At 35.7% G+C, this 25,675-nt stretch overlaps 6 protein-coding genes and 1 pseudogene across 13 annotated transcripts; 5 read left to right on the top strand and 2 right to left on the bottom strand.

Moving 5' to 3' along the window:
- LOC104754324 lies at positions 565-2,788 on the top strand (annotated as a pseudogene).
- Positions 2,789-5,307, bottom strand: LOC104754322. Its single transcript, XM_010476479.2, has 4 exons — positions 5,219-5,307; positions 3,758-4,306; positions 3,511-3,669; positions 2,789-3,413 (listed from the first exon to the last, which is right to left on the bottom strand). Exons 2-4 carry the CDS (start codon positions 4,290-4,292, stop codon positions 2,869-2,871), a joined length of 1,239 nt encoding a protein of 412 aa, XP_010474781.1. The 5' UTR covers positions 4,293-4,306; positions 5,219-5,307; the 3' UTR covers positions 2,789-2,868.
- LOC104754323 (protein PAIR1-like) lies at positions 5,044-8,428 on the bottom strand. 3 transcript variants are annotated; one of them, XM_010476480.2, is made up of 14 exons: positions 8,221-8,428; positions 7,833-7,977; positions 7,567-7,723; positions 7,340-7,474; positions 6,899-6,951; positions 6,611-6,805; positions 6,406-6,468; positions 6,285-6,326; positions 6,153-6,209; positions 6,030-6,071; positions 5,876-5,931; positions 5,639-5,786; positions 5,464-5,545; positions 5,044-5,326 (listed from the first exon to the last, which is right to left on the bottom strand). In XM_010476480.2, exons 1-14 carry the CDS (start codon positions 8,283-8,285, stop codon positions 5,226-5,228), a joined length of 1,341 nt encoding a protein of 446 aa, XP_010474782.1. In that variant the 5' UTR covers positions 8,286-8,428; the 3' UTR covers positions 5,044-5,225. The 3 variants fall into 3 exon arrangements, with proteins under 3 accessions (XP_010474782.1, XP_010474785.1, XP_010474786.1); XM_010476483.2 differs by having other exon boundaries at positions 7,582-7,723; XM_010476484.2 differs by lacking the exons at positions 6,153-6,209; positions 6,285-6,326 and having other exon boundaries at positions 6,412-6,468.
- On the top strand, positions 11,861-14,230 carry LOC104754320 (U-box domain-containing protein 54-like). The gene is made up of 7 exons (XM_010476475.1): positions 11,861-12,105; positions 12,730-12,833; positions 13,006-13,136; positions 13,251-13,352; positions 13,444-13,570; positions 13,652-13,798; positions 13,887-14,230. Exons 1-7 carry the CDS (start codon positions 11,967-11,969, stop codon positions 14,091-14,093), a joined length of 957 nt encoding a protein of 318 aa, XP_010474777.1. The 5' UTR covers positions 11,861-11,966; the 3' UTR covers positions 14,094-14,230.
- LOC104754321 (histidine--tRNA ligase, cytoplasmic-like) lies at positions 14,727-16,287 on the top strand. 3 transcript variants are annotated; one of them, XM_010476478.2, is made up of 3 exons: positions 14,727-15,209; positions 15,480-15,700; positions 16,013-16,287. In XM_010476478.2, the coding sequence occupies exons 1-2, from the start codon at positions 14,816-14,818 to the stop codon at positions 15,488-15,490; spliced, it is 405 nt and encodes a 134-aa protein (XP_010474780.1). In that variant the 5' UTR covers positions 14,727-14,815; the 3' UTR covers positions 15,491-15,700; positions 16,013-16,287. The 3 variants fall into 3 exon arrangements, with proteins under 3 accessions (XP_010474780.1, XP_010474778.1, XP_010474779.1); XM_010476476.2 differs by having other exon boundaries at positions 14,727-15,236; XM_010476477.2 differs by having other exon boundaries at positions 14,727-15,236; positions 16,010-16,287.
- On the top strand, positions 16,645-19,897 carry LOC104754318 (U-box domain-containing protein 56). Of its 2 annotated transcripts, XM_010476471.1 has the most exons (8): positions 16,645-16,765; positions 17,414-17,527; positions 17,826-17,929; positions 18,108-18,238; positions 18,369-18,473; positions 18,551-18,707; positions 19,007-19,447; positions 19,622-19,897. In XM_010476471.1, the coding sequence occupies exons 2-8, from the start codon at positions 17,515-17,517 to the stop codon at positions 19,823-19,825; spliced, it is 1,155 nt and encodes a 384-aa protein (XP_010474773.1). In that variant the 5' UTR covers positions 16,645-16,765; positions 17,414-17,514; the 3' UTR covers positions 19,826-19,897. The 2 variants fall into 2 exon arrangements, with proteins under 2 accessions (XP_010474773.1, XP_010474772.1); XM_010476470.2 differs by lacking the exon at positions 16,645-16,765 and having other exon boundaries at positions 17,125-17,527.
- Positions 19,986-25,169, top strand: LOC104754319 (putative U-box domain-containing protein 55). 3 transcript variants are annotated; one of them, XM_010476473.2, is made up of 11 exons: positions 19,986-20,304; positions 20,441-20,517; positions 20,666-20,796; positions 20,876-20,938; positions 21,068-21,248; positions 21,386-21,523; positions 21,604-21,687; positions 22,514-22,691; positions 22,765-22,913; positions 22,985-23,305; positions 24,431-25,169. In XM_010476473.2, exons 1-11 carry the CDS (start codon positions 20,145-20,147, stop codon positions 24,614-24,616), a joined length of 1,668 nt encoding a protein of 555 aa, XP_010474775.1. In that variant the 5' UTR covers positions 19,986-20,144; the 3' UTR covers positions 24,617-25,169. The 3 variants fall into 3 exon arrangements, with proteins under 3 accessions (XP_010474775.1, XP_010474774.1, XP_010474776.1); XM_010476472.2 differs by having other exon boundaries at positions 20,872-20,976; positions 24,431-25,166; XM_010476474.2 differs by lacking the exon at positions 21,604-21,687 and having other exon boundaries at positions 20,872-20,976; positions 22,430-22,691; positions 24,431-25,167.

The raw sequence follows: 25,675 nt of genomic DNA, 5'->3' as shown, positions 1-25,675 counted from the left end.
CATTAGTTGTTTAAGATGCACAACCGCACAAGTCGTCTTTTATCGGCACCACAAACTCTACGGTGCGTACGATCAGTCATCTTCTTCCCCCATCGGACTATCCACATTGTTCCAACTTCCAACTCCTTTTTTTTTTTCCGGTGGCCGGTAAGATTCAAGAAAAGAGTTCAAGCGGAAAGAGAGAGTTTTCATAAACGTTATAAAATATTCAAATTTGAAAGCAAATCTGCAGAAGCTTTAAAGGGTAAATCAAATAAAGACCGTTGCTTTTTTTTTTCTTCTTCTTTAATTACATTTTTAAAATTAAATTTTTTTATCTCATTATCTGACGGATATATGTGCGAAAGATTTTCTTATATATATAAATAAAAGAAAATCTTCGTGATAATTTCGATAAATATTGTTGTGATATATTAATAATTTTTTTTTTCTTTCTTTTTGTTTTGCTTTTTGATTTTGGCACGCCTTAACGGTCTCTCTGCTTTTGCCTTTTTTTTTTGGTCGTGATAAATTATACTTGTTGCTAGTTTTGTTCTTACTTTAATCTGTTAGCTGGTCCTCGAAATTTCGCTATCCAAGAATCAGAAATTATTCCCTTCGGTTCAAATTTTCGGATTCAAATTCTCTCAAGTTTTCTTTCCTCATCCATAAATCACAAACGAAAGTTCTAAGCCTCCATTATTACATTTTTCTCACTGTTTTTTTTTGTTTTTCTTTCTTACTCTTAAAAAAACTAGAGATCAACAAAAGCAGAGGAATTTTCAAAACAAAAAAAAAAAACAAATCTTTGAGAGTATGGAGAGTTTTTCAAATCCTGAAGAAAACGACGATGTAGGATCCATCGATCCAAATGATCAATCAGCATCTGAAACTCCGGTTTACTCGACGATGAGCACAGATTCTTTTGCTTATCATCGAACATGTTCTGAAACCTCGGGAGGCTTTTCAGACCAAATTGATGAAACCAGCAGCTTCTGCAGTGATGTCTCTCCTAGTGATTGGCCTGTCCCTGTCCTAACCGAATCCAAGTCTACGTGCTCAAATTTTCTATCTGCCTTTATTGAAACGAAAAAGAATCAGAACGAGCCTGAGGAGAATCTTGCGGTCCAAGAAATTTCAGGGCCAGGTTTTGTATTTCTCCGTCTCTCTCTATCTCTGCCCACTTGTGTCAGAATCTTGAAACTACAATTCTCGGTTTTGTGCAGAATTGGAGACGATGAAGGAAAGATTCTCGAAGCTTCTGCTTGGGGAAGATATGTCTGGAAGCGGCAAAGGCGTTTGCACCGCTGTGACAATCTCAAACGCTATTACTAATCTTTATGGTAACTAAAAGCCTCACAGTTTTTTCTTTTACTTTTAAACTAAGCCATTTATAGAAACTGTAACTAATAGTGTGATTCCGAGATTGCAGCTACTGTTTTTGGACAGAATCTAAGATTAGAGCCACTGGAGATAGAGAAGAAGGCAATGTGGAAGAGAGAAATGAATTGCCTTCTCTCTGTATGTGACTATATTTTCGAGTTTATCCCAGAGTCACAGAACCTAAGCAATGGAGCCACTGTTGAGGTAAACAGGATTTTTGCCTTATAGTGTAGAAGAATTAAGTATAAAACCTGCAGAAATATAATTCTAAAAAGGTTTGTTGTCAGGTAATGGAGAGTAGACCAAGAGCAGATATCTACATCAATTTGCCTGCACTCAGAAAACTAGATTCCATGCTTATGGTAGTTGCTCTGAACCCTAATACATGAAGACTAGTTCTATAAGCTTTTTTCGGTTAATTAAGGTCATTCTTTTTTGTGTTGTTTGCAGGAAGCATTGAATAGTTTTCAAAAGACAGAGTTTTGGTATGCAGAAGAAGGAAGCTTGTCAATGAAGTCAACAACGCGTTCTGCAACTGGATCATTCAGGAAAGTGATTGTACAGAGGAAAGAAGAGAAATGGTGGTTACCGATCCCTCTGGTTCCATCGGAAGGTTTATCAGAGAAAGCAAGGAAACAACTTAAGAGCAAGAGAGAGAGAGCACTAACCAAATCCACAAAGCTGCTATGGCAATCAATAGCAGCATCCTTGGTGAGATGGATATCCCAGCTTCTTACATGGCAAATCTTCCAAAGGTGTGTCTATAACAACAAATGGTCATGTTTTGCACACTAGAAGTTAGCATTTTGAATTCTTATTTTACTTTTGGCATTTTGCAGAGCGGAAAAGCGAGCACAGGAGATTCAATGTATCGAAAGATGACGAGTTCAGGGAGGTTTTCACCAGAAAAGCTGCTAGATGGTCTCAAGATTGAATCAGAACATGAAGCCCTTCAGTTGGCAGATAGAGTAGAAGCTTCAATGTACACATGGAGACGCAAAGCTTGTCTCAACAATTCCAAGTCTTCATGGAACATGGTGAAAGATCTAATGTCAAATACAGAGAGATCAGACAAGAACTATGCTTTGGCAGAGAGAGCAGAGTCTTTGCTTTTCTGTTTGAAACAAAGGTACCCAGAGTTGTCTCAGACATCATTGGATATATGCAAGATCCATTACAACAAGGTAAGAAACACAAACAAAAGTGGCTTAACTCAATCATGATTTCTATGATTAAAAAACAATTTTTGATCTATTTATTTTTGTGGTTTGCTGCAGGATGTTGGAAAAGCTGTGTTAGAGAGTTATTCAAGAGTTCTTGAAGGTTTAGCTTTTAACATAGTTGCTTGGATTGATGATGTTCTTTATGTAGACAAAACAGTGAGAGGAGAAGAGGAATTATAATTACATACTTTGAATTTCTTCTTGTCTCCCTCTAGCAGCTCCATTGTAAATTACTAAATTAGGTAAAACCAACTTATCTTTTTATGCTGTGATCATCTTCTCTTCAAGTCAAGTAGTCAACCATGACTTCCTCCACTAGTTCATTTAGTATCAACTTGCTAATCTCAAAGCCAATCATGTCAACCTCACATCTGGTGTCTAACCAGCTCCTGGGTTTATCCATGTCTTCTCTAACTCTATCGTCCAACAACCGAGGGAGTTGCATTGGCAAGAGACGACAATAAACCTTTTCTTGTACCTCGCTAACGATGCTTTCCACGCTAGAGGCGGGCAAGGCTAGGGTTCTGGGTTCAACAAAGGAAACCCATTGAGGAAACCTGCAGAATTCGAAGAGAACTTCGTTGATGCTCTCGAAGAGGAGGTCATGGTCTACACAAAGCTTGTTTGGATAGAATGGTATGTTGCTGATTAATGCCGGACAAAGAAGCTGGTCAGAGCATTCTGTTATCAGATACAGATCTTCCCAACTTGAGTCTATTGCATCCAACACCTCTTTTACGTACTTAAACACTGCTTCTTTGTCATCCATACCACGGTTCTCTTCTTGCAATAGGTTACGACGCAGAGGTTGTTGTATCTTTGCTTCACCTGAGTATTGTCAAAGATGAGTCAATGTAAGTGCATACCTCTTGAAGAGTTCTAGAATATAAGCCCACTAAGCATTAATTGGATCTTCTTTCTATACCTCTTACTGGATTTATTTCATATTCAATGAATAGCGGCTGGGATGGTAATGAGGCCACAGAGAGATGAGACAGTGTCTGATTGCTTTTGGATATGAAAGGGCTACTAGTACCATCTATTGGTGAAGCAGAGTCTATCTCTTTGATAGTTAAGGAATCATCTGCAGCAGAGTCGCAAAGAATCATTTGATAAATAATAATAACGTTATTGTATTGTATCTCTCAAAAATGGGAGAAAATGTAAAATACCTGCAACTGTCTCAGAGTTCATGAAATTGTCTGAAGAAGAAGATCTCGAAAGCACGGTTGAATTCTTGTCCCCTACTCTTCCTGAGCTGCTGAAAGGAGACGAATACCCGGGAAGGGATAATACGAGCCTACTTTGATTTCCTAACATCTCAGAGAGATGTTTCTCGTTGTCGTCGTAGTGTTCTTGATGATGAAATCTCTGCCGAGATATCGAAGTCATGCGCTCGAGAAAGAAATGGTCTTTGGTTGACAAACTCTTCTCCAGGAATCTGTGGTGGTGGTGGTGCCGCGATTTCTCTTTTCTGATTGCATGTTTCAGCTTCCTCATGATCTCAGAGAGAAACAAATGCAAAATCTTGGCTTTGTGTCTTATCATCAAACGAGAATCGTCTTCAGATATGCTGTGTTCATCTTCTTGTGCTGACCTCTTCTTCCACCTCCTGAGAAAACCAGATATCCTGCCTAAATGATGATGATCTCTCTCTTGTCTTTTCGAGCAAAGCTTTTCTTCCACATGGCTGCTTTCCATTGACATTTCAGATATTGGCACTTAAGAACCAGTTCCGATATGCAACACTCTTTATGATTTATAAAGCTTTACAATCTCAGATTTATTGGAAAACAAACAACAAAAATATTTAAAAACCCAAAACTTTTTGATGATAAAGACTTTAGTTTACTAAGAAACAGAGGAAATTCTTCAACAAGAAAACTGATTTGACCATTGTATGTGTATCCATTTATTGTTTATAGAACAAATCTAAATACAAAATCTACTGTTATTTAACATTTTCTTTTACCTATTTCAAACTTTAGTATCAATCTGATTTTAAGTAATCTATTCAAAACTCCAAAAAAGAAATAATATATGATTCATTGTATTAGAGTGAAAAAATAACTTGGAGATAATCTAACATTGGTAAGAAGAATATAGTTTAGATTGGATAATGATGAAATCAAGTAACTTCTGATTTTTAATTAAAAAGAACCATATTTGGCTAATGTATTTATTTGATTTTTTAATTCAAAAGATCCATATTGGCTATCCTAACTTTTTGTTGGATATTTTTTCTTAATTTACTTATTTGATGAACCTGTCATACCTTTCTGGTCCAATTTATTGAAAACAATTAGTTGTGAAATTTTGAATGAGAAAATCTTTAAACATAGTGATAATTTATTACTATAAAGTACATGCTTTTAAATATGATCCAGTTATCTGTTTCCATGTCATATTTTTTTCCCTCCATGTCATAACTTATAACATTAAATTTTGAGAAACAGAATCACTAAATTTTATGAGATATAAACTCACTAAATTTTACAAAATAATACCATACTGATAAAGATTGTGCTATACTGTATTATAGAGTCACAACTGTGAAAGTCTATACAATTAATATCATCTTAATCATGCTTTAGCCTTTAGATATAGAAACAGAGGAGCGTAGCTCTTACTACCTCGATTTCAGTTAATAATTATGGGGTTACCGAACTTCCTCTTTGTCCTCCTTGCTGTCCTCAGAATTCTTTCAGTTTCCTTCTCTGCGTCCCAGTCGAATTTAGCTCCTGAAGTAATCATACATAGTTCCAAAACACAGCTCTTTAATTTAACATGTGAACATCTTGTTACTTTTATCTACCACAAGATAGAATTATGAGTTCTCCATTGGTTCGAGAAGAATCATGTTTAGGAATTTTCATACCTTTGGTGTTCCCGTCAATCAAGCATGAAAAGCCTCCATCGATATCTTCATCTGAATCTATGATAACACTGCATTGTTCAAACTGCATGAAATGAATTGCACATTGCTTAGATTTTGAGCAAGTTAAAACGCTTGTTCTATGATAGCTGACCAATGACAAAATCCAGCCCAATACCTGCGTTCCAGTGCCTTCTGATTTTACTGACTTTCCTGCTGCTCTTTTCTTGAACATACTCTGTTTTGGTTTCACCGTCTTCCAAGATCCCACTTGTATCTCTGGGGATAAATATGCTTTCACAGCTCTGGCTGGTGCGTTAGATGGACTGTGAATGCAAGATGAGCATTTTTGTAACTATTTTTGGTATAAAAAAGGGTAAAAAAGGGTACAAGTAGCATAGCTTGTTTGACTTACTTTCTGGGAAGCTGCGGTTGTTTTGTTTTCAGTGTAGTATTACAATAGGAATTGCTCTGTAGTTTATATTTCATGTGTCAGTGACAGCTGAGCATGTAAACAAAATGGAATTCCGAAGAGTGGAAATGTTGTTCATTGTAATAGAGTTTATTACCTTGGTTGCTGGGCCGCGCTGCTCTGGCAAGTTTTCCTTAGCCTGTTGTTTAACAAAAGCCACATTAATAGCTGAAATTTTCAGCCTACATAGCAAAAGACATGGAAAGCAAAAGACTCTCACTTGTGGTGCTGTTGGAGGCTGAACTCTTGGCCCAGGCATCTTTGAGCTCGCCAAAACCTATAGGAGATTTTGGTGGTGGGAAACAAAGCATACATGTGTTTTAATTCTAAAAGGTCTAAAATTTAGAGTTACCTTGGCTGCTGGACCGCGCTGCTCAGGCAGGTTTTCCTTAGCCTGAGGTTTAACAAAGGCTACATTAATTGCTGAAATTTATAGCTAATAGAGCAAAGACATGGAAAGCACGAGAAAAGACCTGCACTTGTGGTGCTGTTGGAACCTGAACCCTTGGCTCAGACATCTTCAAACTAGCCAAGACCTATAAAGAGTGTTGGTAGTGAGAATTAAAGCATTACATGTTCACAAGTCTAAAGATTTATGACAATCCGATATGACAAACAGGCTCTGCTAAGATTGATAAAAATGCATACACAGTTTCTTTACAACACTGATGTTGTTACCTGAATCTCTCTGGTGAACGTGTGACAGAGTTCCCTTTGAATTCTCTGCATAGCGGATTCTACTTGCTCTGGGATAGCTGTTAGCATCAGACAGATCTTCTGTAGCTTCTCCTGATTGGGATCTTTGCTGAGTTCCTCTAAAATAGATTTAACACCTCCATCAAGACTAGCTTTAGCATCTGCTTGTTCCTTCATCTGCTTGCCAATAAATTATGTATTGTAATAAGTTAATCCATTTGCACAAGGTCGATAAAGAAACAAGTAAAAAATGCAAATATTTGCTTTTACCAGCTGCTGTAGTGAAGTGTCTTGGAGAATCAACTTTTCCTGTAAGCGTCCAGCTGCAATGAACAGAAAAATCTAGCTAAGTATCTCTTTAGACCTTCACGTGGAGTATTGAGGAATTAAGAGTCATTCTTCATGGTGTGATCAACGGTCAAGTGAAATGGTCTTCAACAAACTGAAAAATCTATTGGAGCAAACAATGTCAATCTGCAAAATTGCTCTAGTCAATATCACGTTCCTAAAGGAGTAAGATCAGCTTTTAACAAATCATGTTTGGCTAAAGAAATGAGAAAATGAGAATCCAAGGGAATACACTATCCTAAACCCCCTAGTCTGCTTCTCTTGCCTATGTGGTTGCTACATAGTTTGAGAACAGAGAGAATTTGGCATATTCAAATATAGGTGTTCTGGTGTACTTAAAATGAGACCATCAATAGAACTCACTTTCAAGAAATACTTCTTTAGTTCCTCTGTTGGCCTGCATGATGTCACTCTGAATTGAATCTAACATCATTCCAAACCTGCTCAAAGAAGTTTCCATCATCCCAAACCGTTGCTCAAGTTCTTCACTGATCTGAGCTGCAAAGTGACAAATGAAGAAAAGTTGAATCAAATTAGGAGCCAAGCCACCCCAGTGAACATATTTTTCCACGCTAAGAGGCCAAACTTACATTTATTAGACTCACCAACTGAAGCAGAACTCCACCTTCTTGTAAGACCGCTGGAAGGTCTCGATGCTGCCAACTGACTATCATCTCGTTTATGATTGATTGGGGGTAAGCAACTGACCTTCTTCAAAGAATAGTCTCGTTCCTGAGAACTAAATCTCTGTAGCAGCACAAAGTGTAATCAATTTTATTAACATTTTCCTATTTTTTCAGAAGAAGAAGATAACCCAAGTCGTCCCATGAAGGACGTTTAGGTTAAGTAGCTAAACCTGATCGTTGATGAGGAGGTCTTCGCCAGAACTCTGAGTCATCTGAGAAAAGCCACAACCACGCTGAGACGAAGGTCCCTGAGAGAAGGATTGCTGTGATTGCTGTGATCGAAGCTGCTGAGATGCTTGTGGTTCAGCTGATCTCCTATACGCAACACAAACAGATACAATTCGAAAGAGAAAACGTAATCAGTAGCCAATAACAGATACAAATATACAGATCAATGAACCTCGTCTCCAGTCACAAATCAGATCCGAAACAACAAAAGCGGATAATCCCAGAATAAATTAAAAAACCCTAAACCATGAAAATCGATCAAATCAAGGTCCGCTAATGTGAAATTATTCGCGTGAAAGAGAAATATAAGAGATAGAAGCGAAATCGAACCTTAAATTAGGAGGAAAAACAGATATAGATTTCAGATCGTAGGCTTTGTTCATATTCATCTTCATCACAGAGCAGACGACGACGCAGCTCTTGTTCAAAATTTCACGATAGTGTGATCAATCGATTATGAACTTTAGGCTAGAGTGAAAGAGAGTTAGAGAGAGAGTGAGAGAACTCGAACCCAATTTTGAATTTCAAAAAGATCTCGAGAGAGAGAGAGAGTTGAGGAAAATTTATTTTTTTTTCCTTTTTCTTTTTGTTTTGCTGTTTGTGGTAAAAGAGACGATTTAAGAGGTGATGAAGCCCATGGACTGTGTATAAACGGCCCATCTCAAAGACTTGTATAAAAAAAACAAACGTATATGTGGATAAATTTATCACGAACATATTATTATGGATATCTAAATTAATAGTTATTGTTTTTATATCTACAAAACTAGTGTATTAATACAAAAAGAAAACTAGTGTATTAATACAGAAAGAGAGTTTAACAATAATCTTAAAAATATTGTATTCATAGAAACCCAAATTAACTTCAAAATTGTTGTTTCTATAATAATTAGTCCATATAAATGTATACATGATGTTTTCAACATTTGTTGCAATGGAAAATTTTATATGGATATGAAAAATTAAAACAACAATAAATTGGATTAAGATACAAATACAATATGCTTCATACAAATTAATGGACACCAATTTTGCAAAGAATGTTGTCCGAATAAACAATACACTAGGCAATATCCCGTGCTTAAAGCACAGATCAACATTAAAAAAAAATTATAATTGAATAATAAAAGTTATTTTTATATTAAAAAAATATTTTGTTTAAGATAATATTTATTTTTAATTGTTCTGTAAATCTATATATGTTTTTTTAATACTAATTATTTTAGAATATTATAATATTTTATTTTTTGATGTATATTGCAGTTTTATATTGTTTGTTTGTTATATTTGCATCATTATTTTGTGAAATATGAAGTAGTAATTTTAATATTATAATTATGAACAAATAAAATTTATCAACTTATCAGCCATATAAATTTATTTTTACCAATCTGCCAATGTGAAAATTAAAACACACATTTTATTTTCATAGATCAAGTAATATATCTTTGTTTTTTAAAGTTCAAATCACAACATATGTAGAAAAAAATCTTCATTTTATTAATCATATGTATTATATGAAAATTCCAAACAGTTTGTAAATAAAATAAAATAAAGATGATAGGAGAATCATAATATGAAATTTTAACAAAATATTCGAAATCATGCTATTAAAAATAATTATATTGACTACTTAGATATAAAATCTTAGTTTTTGAAATTCTGATTTGTTTATATTTTTTTAAAAATATTTTGTAATTTTCGTCCATAATTTATTAGAGAGAGAAAATATTTTTTTTAACTAATAATTATTTAAAATCATTGGCATGACAATGTAAAATTAAAGAAGAAAATAAACTCTATTATATGAGCAGTTAATTTTTATTTTTTATATTTTTTTCAAGTATAAATTAGTTTTGATTTGAATAGATTTCTTTTATTTTTCTAGATTTTTTTTTATATTTGATCATTTTTATTTTAATTAATTATATTTATTCAATTAATTGATTAATCTTAATTAAATTTTTCTAATGGCAATTGAATGTAATTTTTTACACATTTTAAGGATAATGGACACCATTAAAAACTAGATCAATTTGAACATTCTAATATTCTTATTGGAAAAAATACATTAATAAAACATTATTATGTTAATTCGACATTTTTATGTTTTTTGATGATCATCCACAAAAAATATATTCACAAATAAATATCCTCATAATAAGACATTTTTAGCATCAACATAGCAATTAACAAATATTCACTTTAAATATAGTAAAATAGATCTTAAAATGTAGAAAAAATAAAATTATAATGAATCATAAAAACAAAACAAAAATATATGTCATAATAATTAAATTAAATAATTATAAAGAGAGAAAGAGCAAAACAAGAAAAGATTGAAAAAAAAGTGAAGAATAGAAAAAAAAATGTGATTAAAAATATCCATTAAATTTTAAATAATAGTTTCAATCGAATAGTTCTTATTATTTGTGACAAATTCTATCAAATCTACTCTTCACATTTATTAGTTAGACCCATGTTTTATGTTTAGGGGTAAAAATATCCAAAAATTAGTTGAATAATGTAAAAGTATGTAAAAAAATGTGTTATAGTTAGATAGTGTGTTTTTGCACAAATTTTGATAAAAAATGAGTCTATATATAAATATCCCATAACAAATTCGAAAGTGACATGCCTAATAACAAAAACTTAAATTGAACGCTGCCATGTCAGTCACTATTTTGACACAACTTTTATCTTACCAGTGTGGTAATGATACAGCTATCATGGTCAAACTTCAGCAAGTTAGCGGGTGAAAGGTTCCCCTCATAGATCCATCCAGGTCAAGTACGTAGATAGACCCTAGTTTATCAGCGTAGCACAAATGAGAATCAGTGTTTGTAAAAGAAACTGCCACCAGCGCCCTCTTAGAAGAACTGCAAGAACGTGTGTAACTTGAGCATACAGCTTGTTTTACAAAAACTGATTCTAAGAGAACGTGTGGATTCTAACAAAAACTGCAAGAACGTGTGGATCTTAACTCACATCGTTACCGTGCAAAGGCATCTCCAGCTAAAGGCACACCAAATTGTGAAAAATTTGTCATTTCCAACACAAGCAAAAAGTTGGCCAGTAGTCCCAAATGTAACCGAAGCAATGAAGTCCTTATGGGATGGCTCCTCCTCCAAACTAACGGGGTAATCGTCCCTGTTACATGAAATTAAAATAGTTAGTTAAAAGAACCAGCTACGTGTGCCATAAGATGATAAAAAAACATATGGTCAGATACTTACTCAAGATCGTAAACTCTCAAGTCACAGCCAATGGAAACTGCATATTCTCAATTCTAATCTGAATATTGTAGATTTTACATCATATTCTCAATTCTAATCTGAACCATGTACACACACTAAATGCATTACACAAACGTTAACAACCAAATACTGTATGTTTTTTTATATTTTCATATTTAGTTTTCTACTATATTACATATACTAACAACCAAAAAAAAAACTTTAGAGTAAAACAAATAATTTTACAACATCAATCCAGTAACATATACCCCAGCTTTTTTCCAGTTGGAAAACATTAAAACTGACTAGTTATATTTCGTTAGTCACCTTGACTTGTCGATTCTAGAACATCCTGGCCTCATTTTTATTAGATTTAAGAACCGGCAGTGAAGTCAACAATTTATAAAAACAAACTTGATGTATAAGTAGTAGAAGTGTCAACGAAATTTCTCCGCATAAAAACATTTATTTCCGACATTTAATCACAGAAACTTAATGTCCAAGTGTGGAAGGACCCCATTAATCTACACTAGGATTCCCGGAGACTTAAGATATAAGCGTAAAGTGTTCTCAACTGCTCTCGCTTGATTTAAATAATCTGACCCAAAGCCATTGACCGAGAAATTAACAACACGTAAATAGTCCGAAACCACCTTGCAATTTTCTTGCAAAGGGATAGAAAAAGACATAGATACTCTTATATATACCTTCAGAAGTCCCTCTTGCCTATATATATTATGCATTACTAATAGTGATTTCAATTCTCACACACCTTCCTTCCTTCCATCATAAGAAGAAGCAAAGGAAAGACCAAACCCTAGTATAAGAAAGAAAGAAACCATGGGAGACGATATATATGTTGCGGTGAATCAAGATGTTCGAGAAAGTAAATCAACTTTGTTATGGGCTTTGAAGACTCTTCAAGTCAACAAGATTTTCCTTCTTCACGTTCATCTTCCATTTTCCTTGACCACTTCTTGTAAGTATTTTTGATACGTTCTCTCTACGTTAGGTTTTTGCAGTTTTTTTTTTTTTTTTTTTTTAAATTATCTTGGGGCTGTCGAGAACCTTTGATTAGGGATTGTAACTTCAAGCTTAATTTAGATAATATATGATATTTTGTTACAAATATTAGATGAGATTCTGGATGATGCTGATTTCTACATACATACTTACCAGAAAATACGTCTGTCAACAAAACATATTTCTTCAGATATATAGAAATAAATACTAATCATCATGTGTCATCTTATTAAAAAAAACATATTTTTCTTACCACATTTCAAGAGACTTTGAAACAAAGATGTGTTGATATTAAATTCCCGAGAAGAGAATACATATGATGCCAAACTATTTATAGTATAATTAACATAGAAGTAATTTAATAAAGTCATGAAACAATCAACATCCTAATTTTTTAAACTTCAAATTACAACAAAAACAAATTAGACCAAAGGCTCTATCCATTTGTAGTTAAGTCTACCTACTTCTATAACGAATTAGATTTTTGGGCGTATACGGCTCTATCCATTTGTAGTTAAGTCACACATCATGGAATTTTACTCTGTTTTAGAAATGGTCTTTATGTTTGTGTATTTTTCAGCAAGTGGTCTTACACAAGGGGAGATCGATGCAATCCAAGATTCAGAACTCAAGACTTCATACCGTAGCCTCTACAAGTACCGTGATATCTGCATAAAAAATAGGGTGAGTTCTCTTTTCGATTCTGATATACTTGTGTAGCGATGACAGTGTTAATCCAAACAAAAAATCAACACCAGAGATGAGGCTTAAGAAACACAGTATACGACTAATCTACGTATCGTCAATACGTTTTATTTGTTTAGATATAGCTTAACAGAATGCTACATTGATGCAGGTTAAGGAAGAAGATGTGGACATATCAGTGATGTCAAGATATGATGTGGGTGAAGGTATTGTGGAACTCATCTATGAAAACAATATCAAGAAGCTCGTTATGGGAGCAGCAGCTGATCCTCACTACTCCAGGCAAGGATAGCTCGGAAACCAATCAATAACTCCAAGATCCAGAACATCAAATTTTTCCTAGTAGAAAGATGAGTGGGTAAAGCAAACACGCTAACCTCTTCTTTGATAATGCAGGGGAATGGGTATCAGATCAAGAAAAGCAGAGTATGTGCTTCAACATGCACCTCAGAGCTGTAACATGTGGTTCATCTGCAAGGGGAAACTCATCGAGACAAGGTAAGCTTGGGGATTACACTTGTGTGTGTGTGTGTGTGTGTTTTATAAGAAGTGTCGAGTTTACCTTAAAGAGTTTTTATGTGTAAAACAGAGAAGGAAGTTTCGACCTTGGGAATCGATCAGAATCATTCTCAGAATTCTCTAGTTCAGCGGAGAAACCAAGCAAAGGAAGAAGAAGGGATGAAGATGAACCCGAGTCACCTAAAGAACAACAACCAGTAAGTACAAAGACTGAATAAAGCCTAAATAAAACATCCACTTTAGTGTAAAGATGGAGAATTGAGAATAATGTGAAACAGGGTTGGATACTGGAAAACGAGGAAGCAGCAAAGAAAGTAAGAACAAGGAAGGAACCTGAGACAGTGAAGTCAAAAAGCAATGGGAGTGAAGAAGACTCATCAAGTTCATGTCTTCCTCCACATGAGTATATGTGTCCTATAACGTTGGTTAGGATTCGAACCCTGCATCTTATTTTACATTAAGCTTCGCTGGTTAGTTTGTTAACTAAACGCATATTTGGCAAATGTGATGTAGGAGATAATGGGAGATCCGCATGTGGCAGCTGATGGATTCACATACGAGGCAGAGACATTCAGAGAGTATCTAAGGACAACAGGAGGGAAAAAGAAGTCGCCAAAGACAGGCGAGCCCCTTGAGAATCACAAACTCATTCCAAATCACACTCTTCGTATCGTCATTAGGGAGTGGCTGGAGAAGCACCCAAATTATAGTCGTGATTAAAACCATAATCTTCTTCTTCTTCTCTATGAGAAAAATAGAACAAGTCGAGAATTATGTTGTGAAAATGAAAATTAAGACAAATATAAAAACTTTTAATGTATATACTGTTGTTACATTCATGGAGTCTCTTTGTACAATTCTCTATGCATCAAATCTGTGTATACTGACTCTGTCTCTATGGGGTCGCTTGATTAAGTTAAGCCTAGTTTCTTAAAAGAGAGAGAAGCTATCGAGATTGTACCTTGAATTAAGAAGTTGGAAGGCAGCGACATTAAAGCTTAACCCAGCCAGATGATCGTATATAGGCATTGTTCAAATTCGTCTTAGGATCCATGATGAGGGACGATTCGAGAGAGACTTGTGAATTTTTAGGGAGAGCCAATAGCGAAAATTGAATTGCGTTATCCGCGCGATTGGCGGGAGAGAAACGATCCTCAATTGAAAAGAAAAAAAAAAAAAAAAAACCCTAGATTGATGATTGCTAAGGCCATCCTTAATGGGACAACAAATGGGGTGTTCCAAGCCCATTTTTAATATAAAAAAATTGAATAGTGGAGTAAGATCAATTTTTTCGTTCTTGAAGTAGAATAGTTTTAAGCTCAGTTCTAGGAAACGTGTCATTACGTGAGTCGCTGTGTTTTTTTGCAATTGAGAGTTTTTTTTTCATTTCTCTTCCTCTTCCAAATCGAGATTCTTTTGCAAAGCTTCGTAAGTGTGAAATAATGGCGGCGGAGGGATCGTCCATCAATCTCCGAGGGAAAGGATCGTCTTTCACTTCCCCCTCCGTTTACAAGATTGCTTCCGGCGTCGCTAATGTTCGAATTGATTCTTCAGCGATCGAGAGATTCTCCACTAGAAACACTCCATCGATCAAACGAAGCTCCTTAGGTATCCCTGAAGGGTTAACGAACGAAGAAGCCCGAGCTTCTTTAGCTGTTATCTTAAACAAGCTTATTTTGTCGACTTCTGGTCCTCCTTCTTCCTCCACCGCTCGTTCTGTTCTTCCGATTAAGATTTTGAATTCGGAGGCGGAGAGTTTCGAATTGGGTGAGATTGATGTGACGGAAGGGGAAAACATTGTGTTGGAGAAGTCTTTTGCTTCGTTGATTGGACTTTGTAATTCACAAGAATCTTTGCCTTGTTGTGAGTTTTCTTGTAAAGATTGGGTTTTGTCTTTGAATGCTTATGAATGTGGAGTCTAAGTAGTTTAAGTTATGTTATATTAGCTGCATAATCTGGTTGTGTTTAACTGATGAGAAACCTCTTTTGAGTATGGCTTTGAAAACCACTTGAATCTGTGTTGTTTGTTAGCTAATTGGGTTCTTGATATAGGTGGGTTACAGTGTGGCCAGTGTGGTTGTTGATTTTGATTATATATATGTGCAGGCAAATGTTGACGAGGCGAGGTTACAGTGTGGCTTATGTTGTCTTTCAAGCACAAGCAGTGAAGCCAGCGACGTCGCCGTTGTTCATTCAGAACGAGATACTCAAGGCTCCTAGTCCTAAATCATTGGATCTTCCTGAAGGATCTCAACGCTCTGGGCAAAGCTTCTTCACTCTCCCTCTCAGACCAATCGTGATTTTGCATACTCCTCTCATAATCTCAGGTTAGTAATTCAAGTGATTGGTGATATCACAAAATAATTAATAAAAAAGTGATTAAAATGGTGATGTTTTGATTGAGAAATGGTGATGTTTTGATTGAGTTTTTCACCACGGTTGATTGCATAGCCTTTCTCTCTTGCTGCCATTAAAATGTTAGAAGCTTGGTGATTGCCTAAGAACTTGATCACTTCATGTAGATGTTAGTATGAATGGTAGCTAGATGTTCAACATTGTTGTTAGATGCCATTGGAATGTTAGAAGCTTGGTGATTGCGTATGAACTTGATCACTTCATGTTTTCAATGTCCCAAGTAGAGGTACGGTTACAGTGGGATTACCACCAGACTGGGTTGATGTATCTGAGGAGATTTCAGTTAACATTCAACGTGCAAGAACCAAAATGGCTGTGGGTGTGGATTCTTGGATTATTTGCAGCTTCCTTGGATCTCTGTTTTTTAAAGAGCTCTCTGTTTTCTAATTTGAAAGTTTTGTAGGTAAGTATTAATATTTTTTGTCCAAGGATCATTGAATTTGGTTTGTATCTTTGTTCACATTCAAGTTTTGGTCTATAGTTAATAATAAATTACATCTTTGTAAAATGTTTAAGAATATTATATTATTATATCTTTATTCTAAGAACACCAAAATTAGTTCCTCTATTTTTTTTTACCTATGATCTTAACAACTGATCTTACATTATTTTCACTATATATTTAATCTAAGAACACAAAAAAAATTCTTCCATTAAGGATGCCCTAGCAGAACGATGGCTTATGATGGGCCTTCTTCATATGGGCCGTTTATTTAATGGTTTGGATATAGCCGAAGAAGAAGATCTGACCGTTCACACTAAAATGCTCCGTGACGTGTCGTAACCTGCATCGTTAACCTCCCGATTATTCCTCAAACATTAACAATTTTTTTTTTAAAAAAAAGTTTTGCACAGATGTTAAAGTTTTTTTTGACAGGCTCCATTGTTCTTGACTTCTTCGTCTTCTTCTTCATCTTCACCTCACTGTAATTTTAGCGGCGGTTGATTTGGTGTTTCAATTGGGTATAAACAAACAGGTAACAAATCCGAAACGATATTTCTCACTAGCAACTAGCCACTTCCTAATTACTTAACCCTAAAATTATCTTGCCTTCGATTTCAGATTCTTGTATCAGATTTTTTTTTTTTTAATCTTCCCTGAGTTGACACTTAATTAGAAAGTCAAGAATGTCTTTTTTAATTAAAAATAATTATAGGAAATGTGTCTTTTACGGTAAGAAATGGTCTTGCGAATGTAGTACTAGTGTAAGAGAAAGTCACGGATACTATCTTAAAATTTGCATTTAAATATTGTGATTTGTGAGAGCACAGGCTCGTTCTGATGTTAATATCTTTAGATCTTATCTTTCCTTCTAATCACCTCTCCCCTTTCTCTCATAAACAAATACATTAATATGAAATATTACTACGAACATGGTAGGAAACATCTTCGTAATTAGTAAGCCAATGGGAGGACCAATAGTCCAATACATATACACTCATGTCTCTGTAATATTATAAAATAACAAAAAGATAGTTTTCGTTTGTGTGTATTATCCTCTTTGTTTTGGGAAAAGATAAGAATTTGTCCTCTGCCTGCGTAATCAATCAATCTATATAGAGAAAAGTTGAGAGAGAATCAACCATGGCAAAGGCTTTGAATGACGATCCCGTTTATGTTGCAGTCAGCCAAGACGTTGGTGAAAGTCGATCCACTTTGTTATGGGCTTTGAGGTCTCTCCGTGTCAAGAAGCTCCACCTTCTTCACGTTCACCACCTGATTTCCATGACCCCTTCATGTATACCTCCTATCTTCATTTCTCCTTTTTCTTTTGTCATTTCGTGCCAAGAAACTTTGGTTAGGACTGTGTTAATCGAACATGTTATAATTTGTTATATATTTCTCTTGTTTAGTAACACTTATCAATCATCTGATGATTATGCGGATCACACCAAAAAAAAAAAAAGAGGAAACTTTGATAAAATAATGCAAATGGTTGCAGCTGATACAAATTCGTGTTTCTTTAACCTTGAGTTTTCCTTCTTTTCTTTTCCTAATCATGTTTGTTCTTTTGTTTCCTTGTTTGTGCTTTCCAGCAAGTGGGCTTGAACAAAGTGAGATCGATGCAATCCAGGAGTCGGAACAAACAAGTATAAGTGACAGCCTTCTCAAGTACCATGATATCTGCATAGATGAAGGAGTGAGTGCTCCCAACTGATTAATACTGTAGCTGTCACAATAAGGAAACAAGTTGAATCTGAAATCATATTCGCGTGGTTCATTTTGTTTTACATCAACAATTTCCATTAGAATCTATAAGAGTTGAGAACGTTTACTATGTATTCATCTGGAAAGAATTGTCTGTATATTGATTGCAGGTTATTGAACAAGATGTGGATATGTCATATTTTTCAGCAAATAATGTGGGGGAATGGATTGTGGAACTTATCTATCAAAACAATATCAAGAAGCTGATCATGGGAGCAACTGCTGATTCCCATTACCCTGAGTACGTATATCTTGAGAATCATTCTGTGTCAACACAGTTAAACAATCCCTCTGTATATCATTAATCTGCGTAAAGATTACTTGTGAATAAGTAAAAGGTTCACTCTACTTACTTATCTTTAATGATGCAGGGACATGGTTCATATAACATCTACAAATGCTGAGTATGTGATTCGACACGCACCTCATTGCTGTAAAATATGGCTTGTTTGTAATGGCGACCTCATCCAAACGAGGTGAGATTCAGGATTACATACTTCTGCATGTTTTGAAATAATTGTAAGGTTTATAGAAAAGTTTCTTTGTTTATCAGGGAGGGACGCTTTGAACTTGCAGGTTCATCGTACTCCTACTCTGAATCCTCAAGCAGCGTTCATAGCCTTGATTCTGCTTTGATTCCTTATGGGGGAGCAGGAAGAGCTGAATGTGTCACTGAGCCACATCCCCTGTCGTCATCTGAAGAACGATCAGTACGTAAACCCCACTCTTTGGTCAGCATATAGCACTTTATAAAATTTGGAGCCTTGCAAATTCCGTAAAACCTCTTGAAACCATTGGAGAAAATATAAAGAAATGGAGTTGTGAGAATTGAAAAATTCTAGGATCCAACACCTCTCCTTATTAGCTCAAATTTGTATATTTCCTGCCCCACGTGTCTTAACCCCGAGTTTAATTTCAAGTTTACCATGTTAGATTCTTGTGCTGGTGTTTTATATCTTCCAGTGTAGGCGATTCTCATTTGTTCAATTGTATTGGTTCTTTTAAACAGGCTAGTGGGGTTGAGACGATGTATTACGAGGCGCAGAGACAGCGATTAGAAATTGAGGAACTAAAGAGAGAAAAGGAGCAACGCGATAAGATGAGGTGTGAAAGGGAGGAAGCTCTCACAAGTTCCTTTGGTGTCACTCAGAAACTGTACAGTGAAGAAGTAATTCGCAGGAGAGAAGCAGAGGCGGAACTAAACAGATCGAAAGCAGAAATTGAAGATATGAAAAGGGTCCAAAAGGAACACGAAGAACAGCATTATACTGATTGTCGTCTGTTAGAATTGATCCAGAAAGAGCGAGACGAAGCTATAAAAACATGTGAAGAGCTTTTGATACATCTAAACCTGGATAAGGCCATGTCATCATCACATTCACCATCATCCCCGTTGCAATGGTCTCTTTCCGACGAGCCTCCCCAATGTTTCCTATGTCCCATTTCAAAGGTCAGGACTCAAACCCTCCATGGCTCCATCTAGAAAGCATATAATTTTATCAGACATTGACTTGGCTTCTGCTCAATATATCCAAACATTAGTTTACTCTTACACTAAACCATCCATGTTGTTTAAAACTAGTCTTCCAATTAATTTATTCATTGCCATTGCTCGTTTATGTAGGAGATTATGCATAATCCTCATGTTGCAGCCGATGGTCACACCTATGAAGCAGAGGAATTCAAAAGGTGGCTCCGTCACGGAGGTGAAAAATCACCGATGACAAACCTTAGGCTCGAGAATGACAATCTCACCCCGAATCTTGTTCTTCGTTCAGCCATTAGAGACTGGTTGCAACGGCACCCATATTTCTATGATTCGTCTTAGGATATATATGATGCTGATTGTGTTGTGTGATTCATTGAATGTGTTAAAATTTAATAAAAAGTCCTTTATTCACTGGGAAAAAATCTTGCAGTGCCGTTTCTTGTTTTAGTATTTTTATGCACTGACTTCTGTTTTGATTGCCACCCGTTGACTTTACTGTGTCCACTTTACAAAACCTGAAACGGTCAACAAAAAGAACATTGAGGGTCACCACTAACCACTGTTGGTTTCTTTCTGTTAGATTCTTCTTTGTTTCTCTGTTTTCATTTTTAGGTGAGAAGAAAGATAGATTACAAAGGCGAAAGAAAGGACATCATCAATGGCGGAACTCATGGCCATGGGCAGTGATGTTGTTCATGTTGCGGTGAAGAATGATGTCAGGGAGAGCAGATCAACTCTGCTTTGGGCTTTAAAGAACTTCGGGGCCAAGAAAGTCTGCATTCTCCATGTTTATCAGCCAAAAACTGCTTCTCCTGCTGGTAATCGTCATTTTTTCAAGCCTCAATTGAACTAAAAGATCGAGTTTTTAATTATTTCCCATGGCGCGATGTTTGCCAATTGTTAATGTTTGTTTAAAGGCTAGAAAGATGATTTGTGTTGCTTTTGATATCTTAGCTCGCAAACTTGAAGAATTGGAGGCTATCATGTACGAGACATTACATGATTATTTTGATCTTTGTCAACAAGAAGGGGTATTGATCTGTTGCACTCTTATATTGTTAAATTATGTTAGTTCTTGCTTTGAGATGGATGGTTGTGTTTCCCCTGTTTCTTGATTTCTAATTAGGACGATTGTTATGCAAAAATTGATACCCGATGTTGGATTCATTATGATCACAGGTGAATGAGGACGATATTTACATATCATGTATAGAGATGAACGATGTGAAGCAAGGGATATTAGAACTCATCCATGAGAGCAAAATCAAGAAGCTCGTCATGGGAGCTGCATCAGATCATCATTATACAGAGTATGTATAGGAAATCTGCGAAAACTTTAAATTTCACCGAAACGTTCACTCGTATTGACTTGCTGAAAATGACAGGAAGATGTTCGAACTCAAATCCAGAAAAGCAAAGTATGTGTACCAACACGCGCCTAGCTCATGCGAGGTTATGTTTATGTGTGATGGACATCTCATCTACACAAAGTGAGAGTTTTAAAAACTCTCTTTACTAATATGTTCTTGTGGCTTGTCTTTGAGGAAATTACCTGATTGTCTCTATATATTAAATACTTAGGGAAGCCAATCTTGAAGATCATGTGGATGAAACAGAAGCCGACGCTGGACAATTGAAACCGAAACTTTATTCCTCTGCTTCACCGAAATGCTCTGCAGAATTGGTCTCTGCAATTGTAGCTTACATTGACACAAGGAGAGACAGAGACATGTTAGAGCCAACTGCATCAGAAGATCAATCTGTACGGTCTATACACTGTTGGTATTGTTAATTAAGATATATAAACAATTGATCTATGCAAAAGACGTAAAACCAATATATCCTGTGTTGTTTCTGTGTCTATTACCAAGTGATTGAAAGCTCTATGTTATGTTGCAGGAAAGCGACAGGAATGATCAACTGTATAGACAGCTTAAGCAAGCACTTATGGAAGTTGAGGAATCGAAAAGAGAAGCGTATGAAGAATGTGTCAGGCGATTTAAAGCTGAAAATACTGCAGTTGAGGCCATTCGAAGTGTAAAAATCCTGCACAAAACCATAATCTTCAGACATTGAAAATGTGTTTTTGCTTAGACTTGCTTCCTTTTACTTTATAGGCAAGAGAGTACGAGGCCATGTACAATGAAGAGGTGAAGCTAAGAAAAGAAGGTAAAGAAGCCTTAGCAAAACAGAGGAAAATGGTGGAGNCAGGAAGATGTTCGAACTCAAATCCAGAAAAGCAAAGTATGTGTACCAACACGCGCCTAGCTCATGCGAGGTTATGTTTATGTGTGATGGACATCTCATCTACACAAAGTGAGAGTTTTAAAAACTCTCTTTACTAATATGTTCTTGTGGCTTGTCTTTGAGGAAATTACCTGATTGTCTCTATATATTAAATACTTAGGGAAGCCAATCTTGAAGATCATGTGGATGAAACAGAAGCCGACGCTGGACAATTGAAACCGAAACTTTATTCCTCTGCTTCACCGAAATGCTCTGCAGAATTGGTCTCTGCAATTGTAGCTTACATTGACACAAGGAGAGACAGAGACATGTTAGAGCCAACTGCATCAGAGGATCAATCTGTACGGTCTATACATTGTTGGTATTGTTAATTAAGATATATAAACAATTGATCTATGCAAAAGACGTAAAACCAATATATCCTGTGTTGTTTCTGTGTCTATTACCAAGTGATTGAAAGCTCTATGTTATGTTGCAGGAAAGCGACAGGAATGATCAACTGTATAGACAGCTTAAGCAAGCACTTATGGAAGTTGAGGAATCGAAAAGAGAAGCGTATGAAGAATGTGTCAGGCGATTTAAAGCTGAAAATACTGCAGTTGAGGCCATTCGAAGTGTAAAAATCCTGCACAAAACCATAATCTTCAGACATTGAAAATGTGTTTTTGCTTAGACTTGCTTCCTTTTACTTTATAGGCAAGAGAGTACGAGGCCATGTACAATGAAGAGGTGAAGCTAAGAAAAGAAGGTAAAGAAGCCTTAGCAAAACAGAGGAAAATGGTGGAGAAGACTAAGCAAGAGAGGGACGATGCACTTATCATCATTCTGAATGGAAGAAAGCTATACAATGAGGAACTGAGACGCAGAGTTGAAGCTGAAGAGATGTTAGGAAAAGAGAAAGAAGAACACGAGAAAACTAAGAAGGAGATTGAAGAAGTGCGAGTCATTGTTCATGACGGTACTGTCAGAAACAGAATTGAATGTTTTCTTTCAGACAATTAGAGATTCCGCTGAATGTTTTTACAAATTAGGTATGCAGCTGTACAATGAGCAGCTGAGACAGAGGAAAGAGATGGAGGAATCTATAAAGAGACAAGAGGAAGAGCTCGAGAAGATAAAGAAGGAGAAGGAAGAAGCGTGCTTGATAAGCAAGAACTTGATGCAGCTATATGAAGACGAGGTGATCAATCTTAGATTTAACTCAGAAACTAGAAGTTAATGATCATCATATTAAAATACCTGTTTTGACAGGTGAGGCAGAGGAAAGAAACAGAGGAGATGGGAAAGAGAAGAAGAGAGGAGCTAGAGAAAGTGAAGAAGGAGAAGGAAGAAGCTTGCTCTGTAGGACAAAACTTCATGAGGTTATATGAAGAAGAAGCAAGACGTAGAAAAGGAACAGAGGAAGAACTCAGCAAGGTCGCGGCTGAGAAAGACGCAGCCAGCTCAGTCTGCTCGGAGATTCTATTGCTTCTTCAGAGTTACACGCGTCGCCATGGAATTCCTTCTGGATTCTCCGTTGAGGAATCCGTTACACGCCAGCCTCCCTCATATTTCATCTGCCCTATCTCACAGGTACGTCGACCAGGACCCATGTAGTTCACTGTTCATATTAGAGCATTTTAACTGAAACTGAATCCCAAACAAACGGATAGCCCTGAAAAGCCCAACATGTCTATTTCCAAGTTGTATGTTATTTCTGTTATCATCTGCATTATTGCTCTTCAATATGTGTAGAACTGATATAAGTACACACTTAGGGGGTGTTATTGGATTGAGGATTTTAATAGATTTTAATTAACCCAGGACATTAGTGGATTTAAAAGTCTAATGCATTTGTGTGGACTTTATAATGCATATAAGGTGGATTTGAAAGTCATTGATAATGTATTTTTGGTGATTGTTATGGATTTTTTAAAAAGTTATTGTTAGAAAAAAATATATATATATCCATAAACTGTGTTATACACCAAAATTATATTAAATTAATAACACCCAGACTTTTACGCATGTCATAGAAAACTTGAATTAAAGTGTATTTGTTTTCAATCCAGATTTTTGGTGTAATTAAAGAACCCAGATGTCATGAACCCAGAAAAAAAAAATTAAAGAATACAAAAAAACACAGATCTGATGAATAAGTGTGATTATATACAAAGGGTTTGAGGAGGAAGAAACAGAGATTGAACCCAGAAAAAAAAAAGTGTGATTATATCATAAACCAAAAAAAAAGTTATAGATCATGAACCCAGAAAAAAAAGTTAAAGAACACAAAAAAAAAAATTTCCCAAAAATAATACATATCTGATGAATAAGTGTGATTATATAAAAGGATTGAGAAAAAAAATCAAACAATAATATGTCAAAGGCTAGAGATCCATCTAAAGAGAGGAGAAGAAAATGAAATGATTGAGAAAAGTGTGGTATTGTGTTTGTTCATATTTTAGAAGCAAAGTACGTTGAAATCCAAAATCACACAAAATCCAGTAGATATTGAATAACACTAGATTTTAATGGATTTTTAAAAATACCCAATTGAATAACACCTGATTCTTAAATACATCAAACTCCTTTAAAAACCACAATCCAATAACACCCCCTTAGTTTGGTTTGGTCTCTGATTGATTTTTAGACAATTTTGGGTTTGATTTATGTGTAGAAAGTCAATGCTCGTTTTGATTTTTTTTTGGAGTTTTTCAGGAAGTAATGCGAGAGCCTCGTGTTGCGGCCGATGGCTTCACCTATGAAGCTGAATCCTTAAGAGAATGGCTAGACAATGGTCATGAGACATCACCAATGACGAACCTTAGGCTTGCCCACAACAACCTAGTCCCTAACCACGCCCTTCGTTCCGCCATTCAAGAGTGGCTCCAACGAAACTCTTGAGAATCGAATCTCTGCTTTGTGTTTTGAATCTCGAGTATATTATCTGTGTTTACTTAAATTTTTTTTACTTTTTGTGAGTGGAGTGGAAAAAGACTGGAAGTTCATATATAAACCGTCTGTTTTATTAGGTGCAAAAACCCACTCATAAAATACTTGCTGTTTTCCTCTGTCTCGAGAAACCTGTCTGCCGTCAACACTTTCGGAAAACGCCCTGTAGTGTTGTTACTTTTTGGCGTTGTCTTAATTAACACGTCCCTTTCTACGGGCCTGTATTACCAAAGATGGCCCAACAAAGGGCCCACGAGTTTTGCGCACGTGATAATCAGAGCAAAAGCGCGACGCGTGGACAAAATGACCAAAAGGTGATCTTTTTCATCGTGGGAGACTATGATTGGCCAAGACAGTTTGATCATAGTATGAGGTCGACCACATTAGATTTTGAGAGATTATCTAATACATGGTTTTTTTACTACTGTAACATGCCGTCTTGTCGGTACGGTTCATACGGATTCAGTTTTTAAAATTTGTAATAACTCAAAATAATTACAATTAAATTAATTTTAAATTAGGGGGTAGCCGGTGATCGGTGGATTTGAAGTACAAATCGCATGCATGTTCCACGCGCAGCTTGTCTATAGATGTTCCACGCACATGCCAATTTAGTGTGCAGATGCATTATTTTTGATAACCGGTATTTTTATTTTGGTTAATGTAATGATGTTAATCAAATTAGACCCACTTTTTATTATATAATGTATATTAACATTATTGTCAACCTGAAATCATCAGTAATCATACCATATATCAACATGGCATCATCAAATACTTTTTAATAGTTTCATGGCATATTTATGAATATGATGTATGATGTATGAGACGTACTGCAACCGTCCCAAATGTCTATAAAATTCTATTATCTGAAAATTTGTCTTGTGTGTGAGTTAGGCATCATATATATATAATCAGTTCTTCACTAACTGACAATAAGTGAATTATATATATTTAATCAAAAAAATTTATAGAACGCTGGAAAAAATAAAGTGTTAGACAAAATTTCAC

This window comes from Camelina sativa, chromosome 17, assembly GCF_000633955.1.
Source record: "Camelina sativa cultivar DH55 chromosome 17, Cs, whole genome shotgun sequence".
NCBI lineage: Eukaryota > Viridiplantae > Streptophyta > Magnoliopsida > Brassicales > Brassicaceae > Camelina > Camelina sativa.
Note: the sequence above shows the minus strand (reverse complement) of the source record. Positions and strands in the feature narration are given on the sequence as shown.

Excerpts from the sequence above, each read along its gene's own strand:
- LOC104754322 (XM_010476479.2), bottom strand. The coding sequence starts at position 4,292 with ATGTCAATGGAAAGCAGCCATGTGGAAGAAAAGCTTTGCTCGAAAAGA. Across the intron at positions 3,670-3,757 it reads GAACTCTGAGACAGTTGCAG|ATGATTCCTTAACTATCAAA; the intron begins GTATTTTACATT and ends ACTCTGCTGCAG. Across the intron at positions 3,414-3,510 it reads TGAAATAAATCCAGTAAGAG|GTGAAGCAAAGATACAACAA; the intron begins GTATAGAAAGAA and ends GACAATACTCAG.
- LOC104754323 (XM_010476480.2), bottom strand. The coding sequence starts at position 8,285 with ATGAAGATGAATATGAACAAAGCCTACGATCTGAAATCTATATCTGTT. Across the intron at positions 7,475-7,566 it reads AGTTGGTGAGTCTAATAAAT|CTCAGATCAGTGAAGAACTT; the intron begins GTAAGTTTGGCC and ends GTCACTTTGCAG. Across the intron at positions 6,327-6,405 it reads CAACAGCACCACAAGTGCAG|GCTAAGGAAAACCTGCCTGA; the intron begins GTCTTTTCTCGT and ends GTTAAACCTCAG.
- LOC104754320 (XM_010476475.1), top strand. The coding sequence starts at position 11,967 with ATGGGAGACGATATATATGTTGCGGTGAATCAAGATGTTCGAGAAAGT. Across the intron at positions 12,834-13,005 it reads ATATCTGCATAAAAAATAGG|GTTAAGGAAGAAGATGTGGA; the intron begins GTGAGTTCTCTT and ends ACATTGATGCAG. Across the intron at positions 13,137-13,250 it reads GCTGATCCTCACTACTCCAG|GGGAATGGGTATCAGATCAA; the intron begins GCAAGGATAGCT and ends TTGATAATGCAG.
- LOC104754321 (XM_010476476.2), top strand. The coding sequence starts at position 14,816 with ATGGCGGCGGAGGGATCGTCCATCAATCTCCGAGGGAAAGGATCGTCT.
- LOC104754318 (XM_010476470.2), top strand. The coding sequence starts at position 17,374 with ATGGCAAAGGCTTTGAATGACGATCCCGTTTATGTTGCAGTCAGCCAA. Across the intron at positions 17,528-17,825 it reads GATTTCCATGACCCCTTCAT|CAAGTGGGCTTGAACAAAGT; the intron begins GTATACCTCCTA and ends TGTGCTTTCCAG. Across the intron at positions 17,930-18,107 it reads ATATCTGCATAGATGAAGGA|GTTATTGAACAAGATGTGGA; the intron begins GTGAGTGCTCCC and ends TATTGATTGCAG.
- LOC104754319 (XM_010476474.2), top strand. The coding sequence starts at position 20,145 with ATGGCGGAACTCATGGCCATGGGCAGTGATGTTGTTCATGTTGCGGTG. Across the intron at positions 21,249-21,385 it reads CTGCATCAGAAGATCAATCT|GAAAGCGACAGGAATGATCA; the intron begins GTACGGTCTATA and ends GTTATGTTGCAG. Across the intron at positions 21,524-22,429 it reads CAGTTGAGGCCATTCGAAGT|GCAAGAGAGTACGAGGCCAT; the intron begins GTAAAAATCCTG and ends TTTACTTTATAG.